This window comes from Vanessa atalanta, chromosome 26 (genome assembly GCF_905147765.1).
Source record: "Vanessa atalanta chromosome 26, ilVanAtal1.2, whole genome shotgun sequence".
NCBI classification, from domain to species: Eukaryota; Metazoa; Arthropoda; class Insecta; order Lepidoptera; family Nymphalidae; genus Vanessa; species Vanessa atalanta.
Window position 1 is genome coordinate 3,267,682 of NC_061896.1, and position 24,877 is coordinate 3,292,558.

At 33.9% G+C, this 24,877-nt stretch overlaps 3 protein-coding genes across 6 annotated transcripts; 1 reads left to right on the plus strand and 2 right to left on the minus strand.

Moving 5' to 3' along the window:
• Positions 1-4,077: 4,077 nt before the first annotated feature.
• LOC125073916 lies at positions 4,078-8,605 on the minus strand. The gene is made up of 10 exons (XM_047685021.1): positions 8,443-8,605; positions 8,134-8,343; positions 7,499-7,582; positions 6,800-6,922; positions 6,179-6,386; positions 5,773-5,828; positions 5,040-5,159; positions 4,858-4,920; positions 4,451-4,613; positions 4,078-4,255 (listed from the first exon to the last, which is right to left on the minus strand). Exons 1-10 carry the CDS (start codon positions 8,476-8,478, stop codon positions 4,098-4,100), a joined length of 1,221 nt encoding a protein of 406 aa, XP_047540977.1. The 5' UTR covers positions 8,479-8,605; the 3' UTR covers positions 4,078-4,097.
• A 1,291-nt stretch (positions 8,606-9,896) lies between these two features.
• Positions 9,897-14,182, plus strand: LOC125073914. Of its 2 annotated transcripts, none has more exons than XM_047685018.1 (6): positions 9,897-10,204; positions 11,196-11,549; positions 11,632-11,721; positions 12,332-12,794; positions 13,409-13,704; positions 14,034-14,182. In XM_047685018.1, the coding sequence occupies exons 1-6, from the start codon at positions 10,169-10,171 to the stop codon at positions 14,073-14,075; spliced, it is 1,281 nt and encodes a 426-aa protein (XP_047540974.1). In that variant the 5' UTR covers positions 9,897-10,168; the 3' UTR covers positions 14,076-14,182. The 2 variants fall into 2 exon arrangements, with proteins under 2 accessions (XP_047540974.1, XP_047540975.1); XM_047685019.1 differs by having other exon boundaries at positions 9,916-9,973.
• Positions 14,183-14,486: 304 nt separating this feature from the next.
• LOC125073903 lies at positions 14,487-24,758 on the minus strand. Of its 3 annotated transcripts, XM_047684995.1 has the most exons (12): positions 24,616-24,758; positions 24,332-24,538; positions 23,606-23,785; positions 21,481-22,094; positions 20,639-21,444; positions 18,286-18,420; positions 17,771-17,860; positions 16,487-16,504; positions 16,149-16,255; positions 15,901-15,990; positions 15,271-15,496; positions 14,487-15,111 (listed from the first exon to the last, which is right to left on the minus strand). In XM_047684995.1, exons 1-12 carry the CDS (start codon positions 24,646-24,648, stop codon positions 14,492-14,494), a joined length of 3,126 nt encoding a protein of 1,041 aa, XP_047540951.1. In that variant the 5' UTR covers positions 24,649-24,758; the 3' UTR covers positions 14,487-14,491. The 3 variants fall into 3 exon arrangements, with proteins under 3 accessions (XP_047540951.1, XP_047540953.1, XP_047540950.1); XM_047684997.1 differs by having other exon boundaries at positions 20,639-22,094; positions 24,332-24,534; XM_047684994.1 differs by having other exon boundaries at positions 20,639-22,094.
• Positions 24,759-24,877: the final 119 nt, after the last annotated feature.

A 24,877-nucleotide genomic window follows, 5' to 3' on the forward strand; every position in this document is an offset into this window, starting at 1 on the left:
GATGACTAAATTGTGTCTAAATGAATTTTATTGAAAGTGTTTTGTATGATATCTTTTTACTTCTTTTTTGTATTTTTTTAATCCAATATAAGGTTTGAATAAATATATTTCCTAGAGTTGTTTATTTTTTTTTTAACCCTCTCGCCATAATTAATCTTTGTTGAAAATTTATATATCCCATTTATAGACAATTTATCTATCCATAACCTTACTGGATTTTTTTTTTTTTTATGATATAGGGGGCAAACGAGCAGGAGGCTCACCTGATGGAAAGCGACTACCACCGCCCATGGACATCTGCAACACAGGTGCGTTGCCGGCCTTTAAGAAATAAGTACGCTCTTTTCTTGAAGGTTCCCAAGTCGTATCGGTTCGGAAAAACCGCCGGCGAAAGCTGGTTCCACAGAGTGGTTGTGCGAGGCAGAAAATGCCTTAAAAATCGCGCTGTTGTGGATTTACGGACATCTAAGTGGTGTGGGTGAAATTTAGAATTTTGTCGGGATGTCGGAAGATGGAATTCAGCTGCCGGGATTAATCCAAACAATTCCTCGGAACACTCCCCGTGGAAAATTCGGTAGAAGATGCAGAGTGATCCAACATCTCTACGCAACGCCAAAGGATCGAGCAGATCAGAAAGGGCTTGATCGTCGATAATTCGAGCTGCTCTACGTTGGATACGGTCAAATGGAAGGAGCTGGTACTGGGGAGCACCCGCCCAGAGGTGAGAGCAGTACTCCATGTGAGGCCGAATTTGCGCCTTGTATAGTCTTAGGCGATGAGCCGATGTGAAATACTGTCTTGCCTTGCTGAGCACACCAAGCTTTTTTGATGCCAATTTGGCTTTGCCTTCCAGTTGACTGCGGAACTGAACGAGGCTCGAAACATCAACGCCAAGTATTCCGATACTAGCTGTGGCGGCTAACGGAATGTTCTCGAATCGTGGAGATACGACGAATGGTGTTTTTTTAGCGGTTAACGCGCAAACTTGCGTCTTTTTGGGGTTGAAATGGACTAGGTTTAGCCGGCCCCAGTTCGAGACTTTGTTTAACGAAGACTCGATTTCAGACACAAGTTTGTTCCGGTTTTCTTCGACGTTTTCCCGAGAAATATTAGTACGGCCGGTGTATAAGGTGTCTACGGTGCTGTCGTCTGCATAGCAGTGAATGTTACTGATTTGCAACAAGTCATTGATATGCAGAAGAAACAGGGTGGGTGATAGAATGCAGCCTTGTGGAACACCAGCATTGACGAATTTTAAGTCAGAGCATGAACCGTCGACAACGACCTTGATGCTCCGATCTGCCAAAAAACTGGTAATCCAATTGCATAATTTCCCGGGAAGCCCATAAGAAGGAAGCTTCGAAAGAAGCGCTTTGTGCCACACGCAATCGAAGGCCTTCACTATGTCCAGACTGGCTGCTAATGCCTCCCCCTTGCTCTCAACTGGTTCCGCCCATCTATGAGTAAGGTAAACTAGAAGATCACCGGCTGAGCGACCCCGACGGAAACCGTACTGGCGGTCGCTAATCAGCTGGTGCTCCTCTAGGTACCGCAGGAGCTGGCAGTTTATAATGGACTCCATTATCTTGGAGAACAAGGAGGTGATGGCTATAGGCCTATAATTGGACGGGTCTGAGCGGTTGCCCTTTTTAGGGATCGGATGCACCAAAGCAGTCTTCCAGGAGTTCGGGACGACGCCGAATGTATAGGGTTGCCGGAAAAGACGCGTTAAGACCGGTGCCAACTCGGGAGCACATGTCCGTAGCACGATTGGAGGGATGCCATCGGGTCCACTCGACTTATGAATGTCCAAGGAAAAAAGTGCTTTACGAACTGCACTTTGCCGGAATTTAACCCCCGGCATCGTGGTATCACATCGCGGGATTGTTGGTGGTGAATTTCCTTGGTCATCCAGAGTCGAATTCGACGCGAAGAGAGAGCCTAAAAGATCAGCTTTCTTCTTCGCGGTATGGGCCAATGACTCACCGTCCTTGTGCAGAGATGGAAAGGAAGGCTGACAGAAATTCCCAACAACAGCCTTAGCGAGAGACCAGAACGCACGTGTTCCTGAAGGGAGACGCACCAGTCTCTCGCCAATTCTGCCAATGTACTCCGTCTTCGCCTTAGCAATCACATTTTTGAAGGACCTAGAGGCAGAGTTATATTCCTTTCTGAATGCGCTGGTCTTTACATCACGAGACGCTGATGCGTTAGCCCAGTCATGGTAATGTTCCCATTTTCGGCGTGAGGCCGTTTTGCAGAAACGACAAAACCAGAGCTAGGACTTGCCACCGATGGGCACCGCAGAATACGGAATGAACAGTTCCATACCCTGAAGCACCACATCGGCAACAGAGTCGGCAAGAACGCTCGGATCATCCAGCGAGAAACAAACCTGCCCCCATGGGTAGGAGGCAAATACGTAGTATGTACACATAATTTAGGGATGACATTAGAGTATTAGAAAAAATAGTTATGAAAGACCACATCTTCCAATATATTTATTTTTTAAGTCGACATTCGTTATCGCTACGACGACGACTATGGAAATATTATAACTATTTTAAAACATTTGTCAATTCACCTCATTCTCGCTAATTCCTCCAACCCCCCCATTGCGGGTTGGAGGAATTAACATGTTGAAATTAACTTCGAAAAACCTTTTCGTAAAAGGGAAGACTACGCGGGACTTCACGTTTTATAATTTCATTCATGGAGAATTAACTTCGAAATAAGTATGGGTATTGTTCAACAAAAATAGACTGAACTACAAAGCTACCGATTATTATATATTTTTTACTTTAGATGCACATAATCAAAAATCTAAATCAAAATATTTTTATCAAGTAGGCTTTTAAAAGCAGTTTTGAATTTTAATTTTCACATGCTTCCGTGACGCCCTGACGGTCGGCCCGTCTATGCGGGCCTCCAACTCCTAGATGGGCTCTCCGGACTGAGAACCCTCCTAGTCCCTGAGGCACCTATTAAGGCGGGAGGAGAAGGTGCGCATAACGCTTCTTCCTCCTCCCCGGTCGTCTTCGGCGGAGCGGGTCTGCAGCGGCATCCTCTTCCCGCTCCCACTCCGCGGCATCCTCCTGCGACATGACGTTTTCGAAGAAGGAGTGCATCTCCGACCAGCACGCCACGCCAGTATTTCGTTGACAATACTCGGCAGCGAGAGGTCTCCGCCCATAGTTGCCGCCAGGGAATGCCTCTGGGGCCCCCACGCAGCACACTCACTCAGGGTGTGGTACGCCGTGTCCACTGGCGCACCATACTCGTGGCAGGAGGGTAACACCTCCCGCCGCGCTATCCCGTGCAGGTACTTACCGAAGCATCCGTGCCCGATAAGAACAACAGGGTTCCCCTGGTACCCTGAGGCGCAACGTAAGCAATACATGTTTATACACCCTCATAGCATTACTCGTCAAGACAAATCAACGGAGCCCATACTCGATGGAATTATGTCGTTTAATTACTGAGTTCCTGCGATCATCTTCCAGTTCCATCAGACCCTATCTAGTATCAAAGGACTTGTCAAGACAAATCAAACGAGCCGATACTCGGCGGGGTTTGCTTCGCTTCATTACAGAGGGACCACCTTCCAGATCCATCATCAGACCCTGGTTACCATTGAAAGACAGACTACTCGTAAAGACGATTCAAACGAGCCCAAACTCGATGAGGTTGTGTCGTTTGATTGCAAAGTTCCTATCCACCTTCCATCTCCAACATCTGGTTGCCGACCATGTTATCTTAATATTGCATTGTCACGAGATTTACATATATGTATATGCAAAATTTCAGCTCAACTGGTAACCAGGAAGTGAATCAAATTTAATTTGCAAGCTTTGATGACAAACATCGGGACAGGTGAAGATAAATAAAAGCTACTAAAAGAGTAATATTAAACATTAAAAATTCTGGTGAAAACTTTATCATCGTACTCTAAAATGTATTTACTTAATATTCAGTATATATGACGTTTACTACAATATTTTGTAAATATATTTTGTGTTGCGTGTAAAATGTATAATAAATAATAACTTTATGTATGTATATATCATTTATTGATAACTATACAATTGTCACAAACACTACCACTGCTCGTTCCACTCTTCGGTGAAGTCGCCATCGAGTTCCTCGAACTCCATCGCTTTCGACTCTCCCGTCGCGCTCGCTTGATTGCTCAACGAGTCGACTCGCATTTTATACCGAGGTAGATCAGCAGGTCTTATCACCAACTTGGAACCACCTGAAATAATACATTATAGCACTAAGTAGGTGCGACTTAATTACTTATTTTATTTTATATGTAACATTGTGAATCTGATAATATGGATATACGTCTCATACACGATTCCGTTTGTGACTTCGTAACAGAGCATGGCAAGAGGGAGAATGTGAGTGAGCAGTGAGCAGTGAGCAGTGAGCAGTGAGCAGTGCGTACCGACGAGCGTGCCGTCGGCGGCGAGCAGGGCGAGCAGCGCGTCGCGCGGCACGCGCAGGGCGAGCAGGTTGTACATGCGCTGGTCGCGCGTGGAGTAGGCGCGGTAGCGGCGCGCCCACGGCGCCATCACGTCCTTGTTGGGCAGGTACGGCTCGCCGTACACCTGGCGAGGGTTACTATATGATATACCTTAATAACTATATGATATGAGGTTATGTGTCCTATATGAGACCAAACACAACAGTTGTGGAATTGTTTGTTGAGCTACTTCAAATTTTCAGCAAGGCAACGATCGCACACAATCAAATGTACACAAATATTTATCTCCGTTGTAGACGCATATTAAATTTCATTATTTTAAATACTGAAATATATTTTTTAAATTAAAAATTAATTCAAACGCTCACCCTTACTAACGTGCTGCTTCTCTGATGCGGAATGAAGAATTTATTGACAGTGTGTTTGATTATCTGAAAGGGGAATATCAAAACATTTACATTACATAATTGTATACAAAAAGTAAAATATCCTTAAAAAACATCTAATCGATAACACCACATGTCATAATATTATTAATATATGTACTTACATTTGGTAGATAAGGTGTCAGTTTCTTAAGTTGCTCCCTGACCTTGATCCTGGCCGCTTCCTCCATGGAATCATTGTCCGGATTCACTTCTGTTTTCAGATTATTCACATGATGCAATATCTTGTAAATAAATTGTAAATTCACAATTAAAACAAACTAATAACTACAATCTACAACTTAATTTAACACTCCCCCCCCCCCCACTCCATAGATAAAATATTTTCTCTGATAAGGTAAAAGAATGGTAAATCTTGGTAAATCTAATTTACCAAGATTTACTTTACCTAATCTTGGTAAATCTAATTTACCAAGATTTACTTTACCTAATTTTGGTAAATCTAATTTACCAAGATTAGGTAAAATATTTACTCTGATAAGGCACCAATATTTTCTTTAACATTTCTCTGGCAGTCATAGTGAAAATATAATCATAAATAATATGACACAGTGTGAGTTTACAATTAATCTGAAATAGTTCCATAATATGAAATAAAGTTTATCCTACATGAAATGCCTCAGGTAACCAACATATTAATCTGAGTAAGTATTATTAATTAATTAATTAAATCTTGAATTATGTTGATCTCTTTTTATATTGAATGCTCAGTGAAAAAGGTGGGTAGTAGTACAAATAAAAAGAAATTTATTTGATTATATTTTAAGGTATGTGATGGAAATTTGTATTATTATTATTAAATATAAAGGAAGAGAAAATGTACAATGGTCTACATACCTTGCTGGTTATTTTATCAGTATATTTATTGCAGGCCGCTTGTATGTTGTCTAGCTCTGGAAAAAATATATTTATTTATTTGTAGCAATAAGACGTAGCAGTAAATATGCTACCATATGATAACTGGTCACCTCCATCCAAAGACATTGGCACTGGAAGAAATATTAAGTATTCCTTACACAATCAAGGTACTGAGAACTATAGGATCTAAGATGTCAATTCTCTTACAGCTGTAATTATATAATTTTATCTCACTTCAACAAATATATCACTAGTTTGTGTTACTGTTCTATTAAACTATTACTGCACGAAGCGTGTGTACTGTGTTTATGTTACTGAATGAAGAATGATCAATTCAAAAAAGATAGCAACAATATTTCTTAAGAGTGATAAAGATGGCACCAACTGAAAGGCTCAACTTGAATAGTCAGTTCACTCTCTTGTATCTGTTCCCGGGGCTTCCCCTCAGCATCTTGCAGCTGATGCAGAGTGGACAGGATGAGCTGGAAATCACCAAAGTGGGGGTGTTTCTTGCGATACGACTTGCTCAATTGGAAACATGTTTCGATTGGAGGACCTGATTTCATTATTTCATTGAGACGATCAAACACCACCTAAAATAAAACAAAGGAGTTGTTTACTAATAAGTTTTAGCTTTTGAACTAATATATACATTTCACCTAAGAAATATACAATCAGAGCTATAATATATATAGCACTGAGTTTGTTGCTGGTTCTTCTCGGTTGAAATTACATTCTGAGTGACAGTTCAACATTTAATAAGATCCTGTAAAATGTCAATTTTAGTCATTCTTGTAAAAGTATAAATGCTTTATTTATTTTAATATTTAAAAAACATGATTAAAGTTTACTTTTACATGCTAATCATTAACCTAAATATAAAAGTATATAAAGGTATATATACGTATATATAGGTAATAGTAAGGATTTGTATGCATAGTACATATATAGTAAAAAGATAAAATGTCTGCTATATTTAACTAGTAGCAATATAAGCTCACATTACCTGGCCGATTGTATTAAGCAATTCATGGTTTCCTTTCGTCCCAGTTTTATTGCTGAGCTCGTATAATCCTGTATACTTTGATTGCATCTCTTGCATGATCAGACCATGAGTTATGGATATTAACTGAAAAAATATACAAATGAACACAAGACTATTGTAATGTATTATTATGCTAATAGTAACATTATGCTATGTATACTCTATTCTAACCATAAGAGGATAAAAGCCAAATAAACAACATTTCTCAGCAAATTGATGAAATATCATGAATAATAGAGATATTCACTATGGATTTGCAAAAAATAGCGTTTTTAATGTCGACGAAACTGTTATCCGAATTTTGGAAGTAACATTAAAGTGGAAATAAGCAGTTAAGTGTAATAGTGTTGTATTATAAATAAAGATATATTAATCATAAATTCTTAGTACTGCATAGCTAAGTTATTAGCAAATCACATGAAATCTAAGGTTTATTTATCTTTTCCTATGTCCATTTTAGGAATCCAGTAAAAGTTGTTTTTTCTAATTCTAGTACATATTTACTGAAAAATATTAAATTAAAAAATCCATATTTAAATAGCGCTAACTTAACTAACATTCATTAGGATTCATAATAACAATTTGGCTTCCATGTACAAATAAAATAAATTGTGATTGAATTACAAGTAAGATTGTTGTGCAAAAAAATTAATAATATACCTGCTGTGGCGTAAATTCTTGTGGAATTCTTAAAGACTTTCTCAATTTTGGTGGAATTTGTTTCAATTTAGAGGCAAGCGGCAACTGAAATAATTACACAATAATAAGTAGAATTGTTACAAAAATATAAATGAATATAGCTCACACACACACACTTTTGCGAAAATTTGAGTTTTTGTAAAATTAATAATAAAATGAATATATCAAAATAACAAGATAATATTTTGTGTAAATACCATTTATGGAATAGCTCAAATATAGTTTTTGAGGACTGGATCAATTTTTCATAACTCTGTCCAGTTTTAAATAGACCAATAGTACACATTTATAAACTATATTTGTACTTTATACAAACTATAAGTTAATATAGATATATGCTAAGACATAGGACAGATTATGAAAATGGATAGAGTTTAATTATTTCATCATTTGCCAGCACCACTTTTAATGGCCTATTTTAATTAAAAACAATCAAAAAACTAAATATATATTTTAAATCAGACACAGTATTGTAAAATATCAAATGTCGAATATGTATCGATATTTTGGTTCAAGACGATCGAATATATTGTTGAGACAACCAATAATGTTTCGAAATTATTAAAAAAAAAAAAAAAAACAAATCGTCTACTCACATCTGGAACATGGTCTGGAATAAATGCTTTCATTTTTGTGGTTCCAAGGGGTTTCGAATTTATATTCTCGACGACTTGAAGAGGGTCCAGCTTTTCAGATAAACGTAAATAGCAAATCTTAGTATTTTTAATGCCCGGAGCGAAATTTAACCCTTCGAAGTGACCTTTTATGGCCGGTGCCACTAGTTTTATCACCCTTACTAAATTATACTGCAAACAACATTTTATTACATTTATTCAATTATGAATTAAAACCTTAATATTTACAGTTCACAGTATTTGACGATAACCATAAAATAAACAATTTACTTTCATTGGAACTCCACCAACTGCTATAACAGACATTTTAAAAAATATGCGATTTAAAATTAGGCTAAACTTTATTAACTGTTTTATTTAAATGTTTGTAGTCAAAAAGATACAAAACACTGCAGTAATATTTTCTAATAACAGTAATAACAATCTCTTATTTGACAAATGTGACAACTTGTGCTTGCTTATAATCACAGAACACAGCAAATTACTCTATGGTTATTGGTTATGAATAGTAGATATAGAGAACTGTCACACATAGGGGATAAGCATAGAAGTAATATAAATTTAGCTTACAGAAGAGAAATAGATTAAAAAAAGACAAGAATATAAGTTAGTTTAAACAATTTACTAACAAACCAAATGGTTCTAACTTCGAATTTATCTTAACATAAATAAATCACCAATTCATACATATTGAAGTAAATTACTTACTCAGTTGAGCTTACAATTCCAAATAAAACACAAATAACACTTATAACAATATTGACCTTACTGTTCGCGCCTAAAAAGCAAAAGTAATGACGGCTTGATACAGTTTCGCGCGCTTTTGTTTTATTTTTATTTTTTTTAATTCATTCATTCCAGCCAGTTGTTATAGTTAAAGGAATCTCCTAAATATATTATACTACGTTATATAACGTATATATATATATATATTATACGTTTTTTTTATTTATTAACATAAGAATTGATAACATTAAGTGCTTAAATATATATACAAATATGAATTAAAAATAGTTAGTAGAATGGTGGCAAGAATGCTAGTAGTATAAATAGGTAGTATATATTACTTTCATGGAGATAAGTTAATAAAATGACAAACTGTATGTAGTAAATAGGGGCTGTCTTAAATTCACTATTTTAATCAACTTTTTATTTAAGTTAAACGTTTAGCTAAGATAAGTGGTAAGTAAGTCAATGGTTTGGTATCCAAAAATGTATATTTTTTTATTCTTTGAAACTTTTTTACTTTATGATAGCATAATACGATAAACCGTTCATCTTGGTTGGTTTTTAACATTTTTTCCTCTAATCATTTCTTAATTATAACTTTCTTATTAATATTTATTGTTTCAATAGGGTTATTCTAATGTTTTTGTGTATTAAATTCATAACTATTCTTAAGAAATAGACAAGAACAATAAGAACAGAGGCGCTACTGCTTATATGCTCATGCCTAAAATAGCTATTTCTGTAGAAACATAATTACGAACTGAGTATAAGGTACCTAAAGCCAGGTATGCCATTATTGGTAGAGATTTCCTTTTAAGTAAGCTCAAAAAACGACATAATTTTTATGTGGTCGACCAGAGCTTCAAGTTAATAATTAAAACACGCTTATCGGTCCTTTAGATGTTTACCTCAACTTGTACCGGAGGCTTTACATAACTGCGGCAACATTTTTGACATATAAACTAACAATTTAATAATCTATATAGAGTATTATAACTTTATGACATGAGTAGACTCAAAGTTTTAATTCTATTAATTTGTATTTTCTAACAACATTGATAATACAGATATTGTAAGACATTTCAATACTTATTAGTAAATAATAAAATTAGTACAATTTACGATATAACTACATTTATTATTTATACGACGAATATGACCATATAGATTGTTCTTAAATCAACTATCTCAACTAAAAAGGCAAAATTTTTATACGCGTGCCTGTACACGTATAGGAACACTAATAGGAATTAATATTTAATATACAATGGTCAATATAGTCATTGCTGGACTACCTAAAAATGTAAGTAGACTAAATACATATAATAGATGGGTGCTACATAGTTTTGGTAATTCGGGTTACAGTTATAAATCATTTTATATACTGAAAGGTGTGCTGTTTTTAATTTTTCAGGCATTTCACGTTGTTCTTTAAAATTACAATTATATTATTATATATATATTATAACTATATATATTATAACTTTCCATCATTCTTTCGATTTTATTAAATGTGTACGATAAAAATATTTTATCATCTTCTCAATAACTTTTTACATCAGCTTTAGTTGTAATGTATAGTTAACAAAACTGTAATTATTTACTCGGTTTATTAAAAAACTTAAACATGGAAGCAGGAAATTATAAAAAAGAAAATAACACAATTTATTTTTATTTGGTATGCTTACAGTATTCATATCAAACACATTATTATATCAAGGGTGACCCATTCACTGATACGTAAACAATTTTAATAAATGATTTAAAAAAAATATATAATTAATAATCAAAGGAAAGATTTACTATTGTTGAGTTACAATGTCAGTTATTATGAATTTTATAAAATATAAGACTAGCTCACAATTTTAACTATGATTATTATATCTATTTATAATACTATTGCGCTGAACAACTTATAAGCACTTTACTTCCAAAGCTTACATTATTTTTATTATTAGTCTTCATTGAAAGTCATTTTGGCTTTAGTAGATGTGTGGGCAATTAATAAAAATGACCAACAATTTTTGTTTGTATACGATAGTATTTTTATCTTAGAGTTCAAGTTATTAAAAAATATATGAGAAATCAATCTCCTAATAATTAAATAGTAGATGCAGATTACCGATGCCATGGTGCAATTTAGACATTCTAATGCTCAGCTAGAGTAGGTGTAACAAGTTGTGCTGTTAAATATACTTGTATATTTTAAAAGTATTAATTATGATAATTCAAAAAATTTTCAACAATGCTACAGTATCAAGTAACTCAATAAAAGAATTAATATTGCTTTACAGGTGAAAGTCCCAAAATTCATATCATTTCTGGAGAAGACATTATTTGAGGATGGTATTAAAGCAAGATTAACAAATACTAGTCTTATTGATGGGTCTATAAAGTCCATAACATTGAATATGAGATCAGAAGATGCACGTAAAACTCGTAGATATTTAAATGGCTTGGCATATCCATACGGTGGGAAGGAGTATGTTCTTGAATGTTTTAGTCAAGATATTAAAACCTTGGCACATCCAAGAGACAGGGCACCTGGTGACAATCACAAATCATTATCAACCAACGGAAGGTATTCCCATAGTCCCGATCATTCAAAAAGTCCAATTGGAATTAAGGAAGAACTTGAAAGGATTGATGTAATATATTGAATGCTTAGCTCTTAAAGAATATTTTTTATTCAATCCAATTACTAAAATTATGTTGTTTTTATCATAATAGCTCAGAATCGATTTACTTAAAAAACAGAGGTTATTGATGGAAGAGGAAAATAAACTGCTTCTTGAGAAAAAGAAATTAGAAATTTTGCAGGTAAGATATATAAAATTTTAATAATAAAAGGTATCAATGACTACTTAGTCACCTTATGTTATATTTATAAGGGTTATTTCTTCTAAGCATAGGAAAAGTGTAGTTTGTCATAAATCATACCACCTCTGATATGTTTCCAGCGAAAACAACATACTATTTTGTTTTCAATAACAAGGTACATTTCCTTGAGTACTGGAGCAGGGAAGACCTTTTATTTTAATTATTGGATTCAATCCAATAGTATTTTAACAATAAAGTAATTCTTCTTATGTTTCCTGGCTTTTAACTTTTTGGCTTTAAGCAAGCTCATATATATAAAATATCATCTATATTGAGTCCGTGCCGCACCCATGCCATAAGATATTAATGTACGAAATAGTTTAAGACTTGGCAATATCTGTGGATAAAATCTACCCCACACAGAAGCTTAATCCATTTACTGGTATTACTTCCTGTTGAAATTATAAAAAAAAATCCCGAGATAAAAGGTTTATCATATGTTTGATTTTTAAGAATTTATGGTTAAAATACAACCAATATTAATTGATTTCTAAATATTATTATTTTATTTAAAACATACTTTGTGGGTTTCTTCATTTCGGTGTTGCAGAATATTGGACCAAACGATTTTGAACAATTGGCGAATTATGAAAAAGCCTGTTGCCATAACAATCCAGCCGAGATCACTCAACTTATGGTGCATTCAACTCCGAAAAAAAAGAAAAAGAATACTAACAAGTTACCAAATTTTAATACACCTTGCAAGATAATCTTGTCCGAGATGAAAGGGGTGCTTAGTAAATATGACAATGAGGAGAACCACGACATGCTGATGTCGCTAATTTATTCAGCTATTAGGAAGCGAATAGTTATCGTTCTGGGAGGCAAGACTTTTATGCCAGCTTCAGACATTGTACACATGTATAGGACATGGTATCCTTACGACACAGATACGGATTTACTCGATGAATTGACTAATACAATTAGTCAAAGTTGTTGGCCTAAAAAAAAAACTAAATGTGTAGAAAATGATGATGGAAGTAGTCAAAATATGACTGAAAGTAACAATGCAGGTAAAGTCAGTTTAATATCTAACATAATAAAGTATGTATATAATGTGTCATAAGTTTTAATACCTATGAATGGAGTAAAATGCAAAAATAATTGCCAATAAAATAATTCTATGTAAAGTACTTCGAAAATCAATCACCAATCAATGCTTTTACTAATGAGTTGAGAATTATAATCACAAGTGCATAAAACTCAATGCCGCTAGCACAGATTTGAACCAGCAAACTTTAAGTTGAAGTGTAAAAAAATAAAAGTAGTAAAAATAATAAAAAGAGACTTTATTATATTATATTTAATAAAGTCTTTATATCCGTATAATGATATAATAGTGTCCCATTTACTTTTATTTAATATCTAGTTTTCTCCCAGTTTAACTCACGTGCTTACACTGTCTTTATAATTCATCTCGCTCGGCGGCGAATGAAAACATCGTGGGAAAACCTGCACGTGCTTAGGCACGTGCAGGTGCACATGTAAATCCACCCGACCTGCATTAGAGAAGTGTGATGAAATAAGACTTAAACCTTCTCCTAGACCTGTGGAATATTTACAGACTAAAAAAAATAATAATTGTAGTTTAACGTGAACTTTAAATTGACACTCTCTTTTTGAACAGACAATTCTGATAAACCAGATAATGTGACAGAAGAATCATATAAAGATATAGAAGTAATTGAAGAAGCCGTAATAAATAAAGAGTCAGAAGCCATAGTAGTGACAGATACAAAGGATAAGTCAGATAAATGTGAAGCGATAGAAACAAAAGATAAGTCGGATATAAAAGAGCTCACAAAAAATGAAAGTGAAGTAAATGCTTCGATTAATGAAATTCAATTAAAAAACTTGACAAACATTGATGATTTCGTTGATATGAAAAATGACTTTGACGAATGGGAAGACGATAATTCGAAGGTAATTGATCAATTGAAATTAAAGCATTAAATTTTGGTAACAAAAGAAAACAATCATTCTATATGAGTTTTATATTCAACACCTGACATCATCACCACCCCACAATCATATTTACACAACCAACTATGGGACACAAATAGCTATTTTCTTTAAAGATATCCATATGTCATAAAGCTTATTTCAGTTTAGTATTGTTAATTGTTTTGGAATAAACTCAAGTTTTCTAACTGATTAATAAATTCTTAATTATTATAAAGCGATATTTTTACTGAAACGACATTACCACTTTTATTAAAATATATACTTTATTACTAATTGTATAATTTCAGGAGGAAGTGACGGAAGAGTTGGTGTCAGAAGTTGTAAAATAAAAAATTATTTAAAACAAACACACAACACAAAAGTGAGCAACAAACTTTAGTAATATTTTATCAAGGCAAGGTCACATTTTTTGGAATAATACAAAGATTAATTGTAACATTTTATTTTATTTTACTCCCCTTAACTATAACTTACATTTTAAAGTAAAAATTACAAGCTGTATAATTTAAAACAATATCAGATAATGCTTTGTGAATCGCATTAAATTATTTTGATAAAAATTCTGCTGATTAAGAAATCCTTTAAACAAATATTCAAATAAGTCCGTAAAGATTTACGGCATTACTTATTAAACTTGTATAGCGGATGATTAGTTAGACCAAATGACGGATAGAGAGATCAGTGCTTAACTGAACAGCCGCTAAACAACGTTTTTAAGACGGTCATTTTTCAAATTTGGAAATCTTTAAAAGTCTTCCAAGTCATCTTCTGCTACATCGACAGATTCCAAAATGTCTTCAGCGAGTTTATTTTCATCTGTAGGCGTTGCATTTATATCTTGCTTTTCATTACCTTCAACATTACATGTTGATTGACATTCGTTATCTAAAGAAGTCCCATTATTCGGAGCGTCATCGTTAGTTTTCGATTCAACGTCTGCACTTTCAGAATGTATAGTCTTATGTTTAGTTTCATCATCAATAATTACATCTTTATTATTTGAATCATTATCATCATCATTATCATCATTAGAATTCGATTTAACATCTGCAATCTCAGTGTGGACAGCGGATTTTTCATTACTTTTTTGATTACGATCATTGTCCTCAATAACTACAACGTCGGTTTTAGCCTCAACTATGACTACATCTTGATCGCCTAGGCTTACGTTATGTTTATCTTTATTTATGATGGATTCATTACAACTATCAGCGAGATCGTCATCACTGGCAGTAACCTCTGTTATTGGAGATTTTAATTCATTACTACCAATAACATTTGAGACGGCAAACTGTTGAGATCTGATATTCTTCTTAATAGGAGGTCCAACAAGATGCAGAGGCTTAAGAGTCAGAACAGCGTTACCTATTAAATAATTACATGTTTAATTTACTGTCATACAAAAAATATATAAATAGTTCTTTAATTTTCAATAGGTCAATATGTGGATTTTAATCCCCATAATGATGGTCCTTCGAGCTGGATATTACCAGACTGTACGACGTATGATTTTATGAAACTTACCTATCTTAGTCGATCCTAACGCCACTAACTTATCATAGCTTTCATAACTGCCGCAAGTGGCCAAGTACATTTTATTTTTTTCCGATTTCTTCAAGGTGACGGCTCCATGACTTTTGAGGAAAGTTTCCAAGACGGCACGCTTAGTTGATTTCGGTGAAACGAATAAACGCACGATCAGATTACTTGTTATATTCAACACGCGCCTTGTTGCATGGACCTTTACAACCTGAAATAATTTACATTCTATAAATATAAAAAAAGGTTTAATGGCTGAATCTTATCAATGACGTAATTGTTTAACTAATAATTATAATTAATTAGTGTTGTAACAATAATTCTCATAAAAAAAACATTCGTCATTTTAATCATAACTTTCATTTCTAAACTTGGGAATTCTATTGAGAATTTATCGACAGAATCCAAAAAAGTCTTTGGGATCTGTGACCTTGTAAGCTATCTGCTAGACTAACCGAGCAGTCCCAGTGCACGATAACGTGTAATCTGCAGTTGTCTTTCTCCCTTCAGAATGACCAAAAACTATCAACAGCAAAGATATTGTTGGAGAAGCGATAGAATGAACTGGTACATTAATTCGTAATAACCAAGTCTCTAGATAATTAATTAATATACCTTTTTGAAATCCTTAACAACCCTCTTAGTAAGTTTTTCATGCATTGTCTCTTCATTTTTACCTTTTGATTCATCGCAAGCACTCACAAACTGAAATAAAAACATAACCAACTCTATTACGAAATATTTTCTATACCGCAAACCTCAAGTAGTTTATGACTTAGAGAGAAACTCGTCCATGTCCTCTCTATATTTAAGTCTTTCTGTTTTTCATTATTTTTAGAATATATATAGCAGCATAGTCATACCACGTTACACAGTTCAGCCATTTCATAGTCCAGAGCGCTCTGGAGAAGTTTGTCCATATCATATAGATCTTCTGTTTCAAATTCTAATTTTTGTATTTTCTTTTGATCTGGAAATTTGAACATTAATATTATAACTTTAACAAAAAATTATAAATAACAAATGAATTATTCTAGCTTGATAAGTCTCATTTCAAGACTTGTTTTGTAAATACGAAAAAAAATATACAAAAAAACACGACTACGAATGGTGCCCGTATAGAGCTCATGCGTTACGAATATTAGTCAAATAGCCTATTGCACCAATATCGGACCTTAAATAACACGATGAGCTCACTTACCTTTATACTCCTGTTTATCTGAAATAGATATAAATGCAAATTAGTACGCTTGCAAACAACATTTTCAAATATATAATCGATAGGCGAACTGATAAATGGGCTGATGGAAAATGGTTACCCCACATAGACATAGGCGATGTTAAAGTATTAACAATTGTTGTTAAAATGTGCAACAATCTTTGATATTAAGATGGCATGTCCCTTGTGCATTTAATTACACTGTTTCACTAAACCCACAAAGTGAAACACACCGATACTAAGTAATAGTGTTTAGCGATCGGTCTCAGCCTGCATCTTACGACTGAACCGATTTAGACATGATTTTCACTGATAGACAGTTAATATTTTAAGTAGTAATTTGGGCATGAAAGTAGCGCAACACCAAAAAACAAAATAAAATTATGTTTTGGCAGGACGAAGTCTACCGGGTCCCGCGTATATTCATAGTTAGATAAATAAGGGAGAATTATCAGCAGACGTGGACAAGAAGACCAAACGATTTTAAAGGTCAATTCACACATTGGAAAGAAGTCCAGTCCAGTCCAGTCAATATTATAGAGATTCTGTACTCTGTAATTTAATGCCGTCGTGCAATAAATAGTCTGCAAAATTTCTTTGTTATCACTTGTATTTCTCTACTTGTGTGATAAGCTTTTATCCAATGTGAGATGTGGGACGGAGGCATATCAATACTAAGCTCCAATAGTAAGAAAAATATTCGAGATTGACTGTTATAAAGTTCCAATAAGATCTTCGCCAACACGCAAAACGATTATTTAGACTACATCATCATCTTTTCTGATGGAAGACGTGCACTACTGGACAGTAGTCTCCCCCAAAAATCTCCACCGGTCAAACACAATGATCAAAGCCGGTCATACTACTCGCAGAATTTTTCGCTACATAAGAGATTACATCTCAACAATTTTTTTCATGTCGATTCAAGGCCACAGTTGTGTACAGAATTAATAGAATACTCCCTCAAAAATTAATATTATATACTCATCTAAATGTATGGGATCTATTTTGTGTTCTAGCTGAGTGTAGATTAATACACGCAAGAAAATCACAGACAAACTATTTTGTAAACGGCAGCAATGGAAATATATGAAACTTAGTAATTTGTTAAAAAAAAAATGACTTGCAAAAGTCATTACAACTTTCAAAAGAACTACAGAATTACTTAAATATCTTTAGTGTACAATAAGTAAACATAGTGAACTTGATAGCTCTATGTTAAGCAGTTGGCAAAATTCTGAAAAGTATTAAGCTTCTTATACTCACTTGCATTTGGGTACTTCGGTAATTTCCCAGATGTTTGTTCAATGGGTTCATTTGATGGATCATCTAATCCGTCTCCTGGTTCATAGAAATCTGGTAATGAGAATACATGAAATAATATATTAATAAACTTATTTAATCGATATGATTATAATTTCTTAAATTTTATAAGTCTGTTATATAAATTACTAAAACTTAATTGCTTTTCACGATATTTCGTGTTTCTTATGACTCCAAAACATTACTGTATAAAAACACAGAGTTATTAGCATTTTTATTGTATTTTATTTAGTGGTAGTGTTTAATTTGACTACCAATAAGTAAGTGTAATGCTTCTTTGTTCAATAAAGGAATTTGAGTTTGAGTTTATTTACAAATTATTACATTTATTATTTAGGTTATTTGTTAGTAAATCTATCAACTATTTAATTAAATATAATATTAAGCATAGTCATATTAGTCATTCCCGTTTAAAAATACTTCTGATTAAAGATAGCTTGGTCAAGCTAAAGGTTTACCTTGAATCGGTTCATCGGCTAAAGCGCTTGTTGTTTTACGAGTTCTAACTCTATTTCTTGCATTTTTAGCTTTTTGTCTGACGGCTGGAGGTAAATACTTTGTCGAAGTACTTGGTATGAATTGAGTCATTGCGTCTGAAAAGGATTTTTTTTTATTTTATTATAAAGTCGTTTAGTCAAAAATGCCATTGAATAATCCCGTATCATGTCGGATCCGAAGGCGAATTTACGATGGAAAAAATTGATGACCTAAGAAGGACTTTCTCTCTTTCGAATAATGGATATGTAAGTGAGGCAATCGTTTAATTTCCAAGGTGTATCATGATATCCCTCATTATATACTAAAACTCAACACAATCAGTCATTCATATATGTTTCTTAATTTCCTCAGTGGCAGTATTTTTTTAAATAAATATTGGCCATTACTCTGATCCCAGTGTAAGTAGCTAAAGCACTTGTGATATGGAATATCAGAAGTAACGACGGTACCACAAATACCCAGACCCAAGACAACATAGAAAACCACTGAACTTTTTCTATATTGACTCGGCCGGGAATCGAACCCGGGACCTCGGAGTGGTGTACCCATGAAAACCGATGTACAACACTACTCGAACACGTAGGTCATCATTTCCAACGCATTCCGGGATCCTGGGATGAAACAACAATATTCACAGAAGTTATTAGCTATGCAGTCGAGTAACGCGAATAATAAGTTGATACCCGATGTATCCTCGTTCGAGATAATGTAAATTATTTAACTACTAACTTTGTCATAGCCATCGTACAGACTATTTTGATGATATATATATTCACAACAAAAAAAAATTAATTCTTTCTGGCGAAAAAATTTAAAACAGGCAAAATATCCCGTACTCATTGAATGGTATCCCCGTTAATGCGTTCTAATATTCGTCGTAGTTGCTGTCTGGGTATGTTCCTGGAAGTTTCGCGGTGTGAACCGTTGTGGTCTTTATAGTCCAATAAAACGTTTAGCCTTATAGTCCCATAAAACGTTTATTTGAGAAGTTTGGTCATTTTGTTTTAAATCTACGTTTCTTTTGGTAATCAATTTATGCAATTCGGAAAGCATTTTAATTATATTGTACACAACTGTATATCTATCTCGTTAATAAACAAAATTAAACCGAAAAAAAAACAATTGCGCAGAAGAAAATTTGTTTATTTCCTTCGACAACGTAAATACTTGTAAGATCTTTTATTACATAAACTCTACGGGTCTGATAGTGACGTAGATTTAGAGTAGTGTGTTACGTCTCACGCAATCGACGGCCTCGAATCATTTTCACCCCTGTATCGTACTTTAAATTAAAATTAGAAATATAACTAAACTTCGTACGACTTTACTAATTTTGTATTGCACCTTAACATAAGGTATTTTTTAAACTTAAGGGACTAAGGTTATGAATTGCGAGATTTCATAAGCTATGTTACTCTTTGGTAGGACGAAGATCACAATAAACTTAACCATAAAGGCAAATGCCGAAGAACATAAAGTATTGCCATAAGCATAAAAATTAATAAAAAAACGGGCATCTTATAAGGCTCTAATCGAATAATAAAACAGTCATCGTAAGCACTATAGCACTGTATCTCTGACAGAGATGTCCTGATTGTAAGTCGAGTATTTACTATGTTTATTGCTTTTAGATGTAAAAGTAAAATGTAGTCTACAGTTGCCAATTCAATTATGTTTGTTTTCTATCGTAGTTATTAAATGTATGTAAATGTGCTAAAATATAGAGGAATTTAGTGCCCACCGCGATAATCAATAATAGTCAAATAATTTCGAGAAATCACTAAAGACGATTTTCGATTTCAAGCATATACAAAATTGCTATGTTTTTAAATCTGAATCTACTACATTTTGCATAAAAATGACAGAACTAAATATTGCTGACGTAACATTCCAGTAGCATTCCCCACAAACGAACAGCCCCCCTCTTCACCGTTCCCCACGTTGTCGTCTAAGTTAAGCAAAGCAAAGATCCACCACCCCTTTAATGCTAAATACTGCTTTAATACTTTACCATGGGGTCACCAAAGTAAAATTATTAACTTTTTTTAAAACACTATAAGGCATTTGTTTATAACACAACAAACAATGAATGAAAGGAAGCAAGTTGAATCAACTTTTACTTCATTTACTTTTAAACCTTGAGAGATATATTTTCATCCATATATTAATCCTTTAAAATTTCGTGTTTTATGTACGACATCTTCGATACTCGTCAGACAAAAGTTATCTGATAAAGTATGAAGTTTCAACTTTAACCCTTAGGGACGAAAATATCCCATTTTTGATCATTAATATTTGAATTCAAATCGTTACCTGGTTGCCCAGAGGACTGGTCCTGATCACGTTTCATTTTCTCCAAAACAGCCTTGTAAAATCCGACATCATCGTCGTGGTTGAATTTCATGCGATATCGATCTACCATATCTTTCAACGAGTTCACAACTTCATCCCCAACAATAACATCAATTCTCGACGCTATACATTTTTTTAAATTACGTAGCAAAATGTTAAAATTTTTAATTTTACCAACTCTGGCATTCGCAACAACTTCACAGGCCAGAAACTTGGCAGCGTTTCTACGCCAATTGCCATATTTCATTAGCTTTCCTTCAATCGTTAATGAAGGTTCCTCTGCAGGAGGAATTGAGTTCGCGTCAGCAAATGGAGCAGAAGGGGGATCGAAACTTTTTCGGCCTTTATTAAATCTCGGAAGTTTTGCAGGTGGACCGTGAAAGCTCGCATCACGTTTTTTGCCTTTCATAGCAAAACCTGCATTGGTTCCCTTTTGACCAAAGATATTAATATTCGATTTGCTAAAAGTAGAATTATTTGGGTCGTTGCTGTACGTCTCGAAGCGGTTAGGGTTTGGTCTCTTTGTGCCAAGATTTCTTTGCCTCTTCATACCTTGTCTATTATTTTGTTCAAATTCGTCGAAATTATGATGTTGTTGATTGAAATTTTGGGTGTCTCCATAATTATCATAACTTTCATGCTGCTGATGATCATAATAAATATGAGGATTTTGCGGATGATTAATTGGTTGTTCACGATTTTCACGTCTACGAAATCGATCACGAGGAGGCGATCGATTACGAAGAGGTGATCGACTACGTGGATGTAATCTATTCCGTGGAGGTGATCTATTCCTTGGAGGTGATCTATTCCTTGGAGGTGATCTATTCCGTGGAGGTGATTGATTCCGTGGAGGTAATCGATTATGTGGAGGTGATCGATCGCGTGGTATTGGTCTATCGAAACGAGAGGAATATTTTGAATTGCCAAAGTCATTCAGGCGCCTTGCGTCTTGCTTACGTATAGATCTATTTTGGTATCTATCATGAGTCCTCGAAGGAGACACCTGTGGTCTGTATTTGTCTTCTTGCTCCTTAAATCTCAAAGAGTGAAAACTTTTCTCATCCAATTTGTCATGATCTTGACCGCGAAAGTCCATATTATCTTTAGATGTTCCGAATGTACTTTTATCAGAACGCCTAATAACTTCTCGGGGTACACCGAGGTTATAGGCATTGTCTCCCATAACCCCTTTTTGATCTTGATTTAGATGAAATTGAGCGTCAGTCACATTCAATGCATTATTAACAGAGAGATGTGACTTGTCAGGATATGACGTTATCACTTGTTTACTCCATTGATTTTGAGTATCGGGTTGTTGATATGGATAATTTGTAATATTTTGTTGATAAAACGGAACCTGTTGCAGTGGATTCGTTGATGGTGGTCCCTGCTTGTCGTAATTTACATGGGTAGTCTGTGGACAAATATTGTAACAGGCTACATTTATCAAAGGTAATTAAGAGTGCACTAGTAAGGGTAAATAGAATCACAATACTATGGTATAGTACTATCCTCTCATTTACCATATAAGAAATATTTATCTTTAAGTTTAATGCAATGTACAGAAAATAAATCAAATAAGACAAACAATGTATAAAATCAAAAAACAAAATATTCTTCGTTCTATTGGGCTCATAAATGTTACAGCACCCTCGAATGTTACAGTATCGAATTAAATATACATTAAAACCCAGCCAGCATTTTCATAGACAATAACCATCATTGTCATAGATAAATGTAGTCACTTTAAGATTTTACGTCTTTCATGCCTGTAAAAACAATAGTCAACTCACCTCTTACACCTGATTAAAACAAAATATAGTTCTTAGATACAGGGAATTTGGTGTTGTGTCCACTAATGCACAGAGATCGACAGTCAGTAAAGAAGCCACTTATTAGTATCAATCATAATTGACGCTTTCAACTTCTTTAATATTTTGAGAGACAATTATGTTTTTTTTAAATAAAGATAAGAACACTCTTAAGTCACCTGGCAAAGCGTAAATAAGCACCAACAAAATCATCTGTAAGTCACATGGTAAAAAAGTGACTATACTTTGGTAAGGTACCAAGTAGAAGTCCACAATGGCGTACCCACTGTGAAGAATGCCATTGTTACAGATGATTGCATGGTCTTGATGCTTTTACTTTGCTCTATTTTATCCTGAAGAAAGATTATTTCCACTTCATCATAAGTTACATCTTGTACTACAGCTGTACCAGCTTCAGCACACAGATTTTTAACTTTGTAGTATAGTGCCTCTACTTCTGTAATTCCAACTCCTTGATGGAACTTTTTATGAATTACACATATACATATAATTTGTGTTAATAATATATATTATTGGTCTTTTTTACATCACACAAAACAATGTTTTATATACCCATAACATATATTATATAGCAAGGTGAATTGCAGTAGTACATCGTAATACAAACTCTGGAAAGCAGGAACCAAATTGGATACCTGTTTATCCAGAATTGGCTTTGAATAACATGTGTAAATAGAGCATCACCATCAATTAAAAATATGTGACGCCTTAAGACAAGAACAGTGGTTTTATCTGTAGGGCAGTCGTCTTGAGACAGTATAGTGGTTTTCCTTACTGATCAAAGAATCATATTTTCTATCAAAGGATTCCAATCAAATTTCTATCAAAGAAATCCGATGATAGAGACCACCCACACCAGTTGGCATGTGCATCATGTTAAAAGTCCAACAACTTACGAATAAATGCAGAACATACTATTTCGCATCTTAGCACTTGAACATTTAGATATTCAGTTTCAAATCCAAGTGTAATACTTATAAAATAACTAAAATGTAAAATTTAATAATGTAAATGAAAACCATTGATTTTATACCGATTTACAAAAATAGCCATTATCCTGAAATTTAATTTATAACACAATGACACAGTTTACCTGAACTGGTGACATATAAAACGGCATATTGCTATAGGTTGGTTGTACGGGCATTGGTGGCGGTTGGTTTGGCAACGATGACATTTCCCTTGGTTTTTCAAATTGTGTTTTCGGTTGCAATCCTTGCTTCAGTGGATTTTCATGTGAAGCATGCATTGGTCGATATGGTTGCTCCAATTGCTAAGATAAATACAACAATAATATTAATTGATGATTACTTAAGCATTAATTGAACAATTACAAAATCCAAACCATGGTTTTGATTGAAACTTTATTTAAACAATTTAATGTATAAATCTAGTTTAGAAGTTGATTTTATAATATATTATCTTATAAGTAATACTTTTGCTTTACTTTTTGAGAAAGAAGTCAGTGCTTAACTAAACACTACTGTAACTATTGTTATAGGTTAAACTGTTAACTCCTAACTCAGTGAAAAGTGAAGCAACCAGAACAAGAACAAAATTAAAAGTTTTATAATTTGAGGCTTCTAAAAACAATCATTACCATCATTTAAACTATGATATTTGGCACTTGGGCTCATTGTTACAAAGAGGCCAAGCCTCTAATTTTGATTTTGGGCACTATCATTTGAACAACATTCATTCATTCATTTAATAATTATTTATTAATTTGAAGTCAACTTAGTTGCTTATGACCAGCCTGTGTTCAACTTACTATAATTTTGTTTAACAGATTAAAATTATGTAAATAAAGTAAATTTACCTTCTTTTGACGAAGGTCTTCAACATAAAGCTGAAGACCATTTAAATGTAAGCCATTTAATTTTCTAACTAGTAAAACAGCGTCTCCTTCGTCAGCTAATCCGACAGTAACACGCTTGGTTTTGCCTTCATTGACGAGATTATCCAATATAAGTTCTCTTAAGCCGCATTTTTCTTTTATTAAACTTTTTATGTCGGAATAGCCTACCTGAAAATTGTATCTCGCTTAGAACAGGAATAAAAGATTGAACATTAATTGCAATAGACATAATACTATGTGTTTACATGGGAAGGTAAATTATGTATGGTCAAAAGCATCGTGATTCTTGTAGTCTTAATTCCTATCAATGGAATCAAAACTAAATATGTAGAATATTATATATTACAAACATTAGACAAATTAGAATAAAACAGTCGGAGAGTGACCAAAGACAATAATGAAATAACGTAAACTGTTAAGTATAAGAATGACAGATTGATATTTCAATAAATTGACAGATGAAGCAGTACCAAAACCAGAGCATATTAAAGTTTTTTAAAAGAAAAA

What these genes read in the sequence shown, in the direction of transcription:
- LOC125073916 (XM_047685021.1), bottom strand. Translation starts at nt 8,478, where the DNA reads ATGTCTGTTATAGCAGTTGGTGGAGTTCCAATGAAA. An exon ending in TTCCAGACCATGTTCCAGAT is followed by an intron (nt 7,583 to 8,133) that starts GTGAGTAGACGA and finishes TAATTATTTCAG; the next exon opens with TTGCCGCTTGCCTCTAAATT. An exon ending in CGCCGACGGCACGCTCGTCG is followed by an intron (nt 4,256 to 4,450) that starts GTACGCACTGCT and finishes GTATTATTTCAG; the next exon opens with GTGGTTCCAAGTTGGTGATA.
- LOC125073914 (XM_047685018.1), top strand. Translation starts at nt 10,169, where the DNA reads ATGGTCAATATAGTCATTGCTGGACTACCTAAAAAT. An exon ending in AGAAATTAGAAATTTTGCAG is followed by an intron (nt 11,722 to 12,331) that starts GTAAGATATATA and finishes TCGGTGTTGCAG; the next exon opens with AATATTGGACCAAACGATTT. An exon ending in GGGAAGACGATAATTCGAAG is followed by an intron (nt 13,705 to 14,033) that starts GTAATTGATCAA and finishes GTATAATTTCAG; the next exon opens with GAGGAAGTGACGGAAGAGTT.
- LOC125073903 (XM_047684994.1), bottom strand. Translation starts at nt 24,648, where the DNA reads ATGCTTTTGACCATACATAATTTACCTTCCCAT. An exon ending in CCAGTCCTCTGGGCAACCAG is followed by an intron (nt 18,421 to 20,638) that starts GTAACGATTTGA and finishes AATCCTTTTCAG; the next exon opens with ACGCAATGACTCAATTCATA. An exon ending in TGGCTGAACTGTGTAACGTG is followed by an intron (nt 15,991 to 16,148) that starts GTATGACTATGC and finishes TTTTTATTTCAG; the next exon opens with TTTGTGAGTGCTTGCGATGA.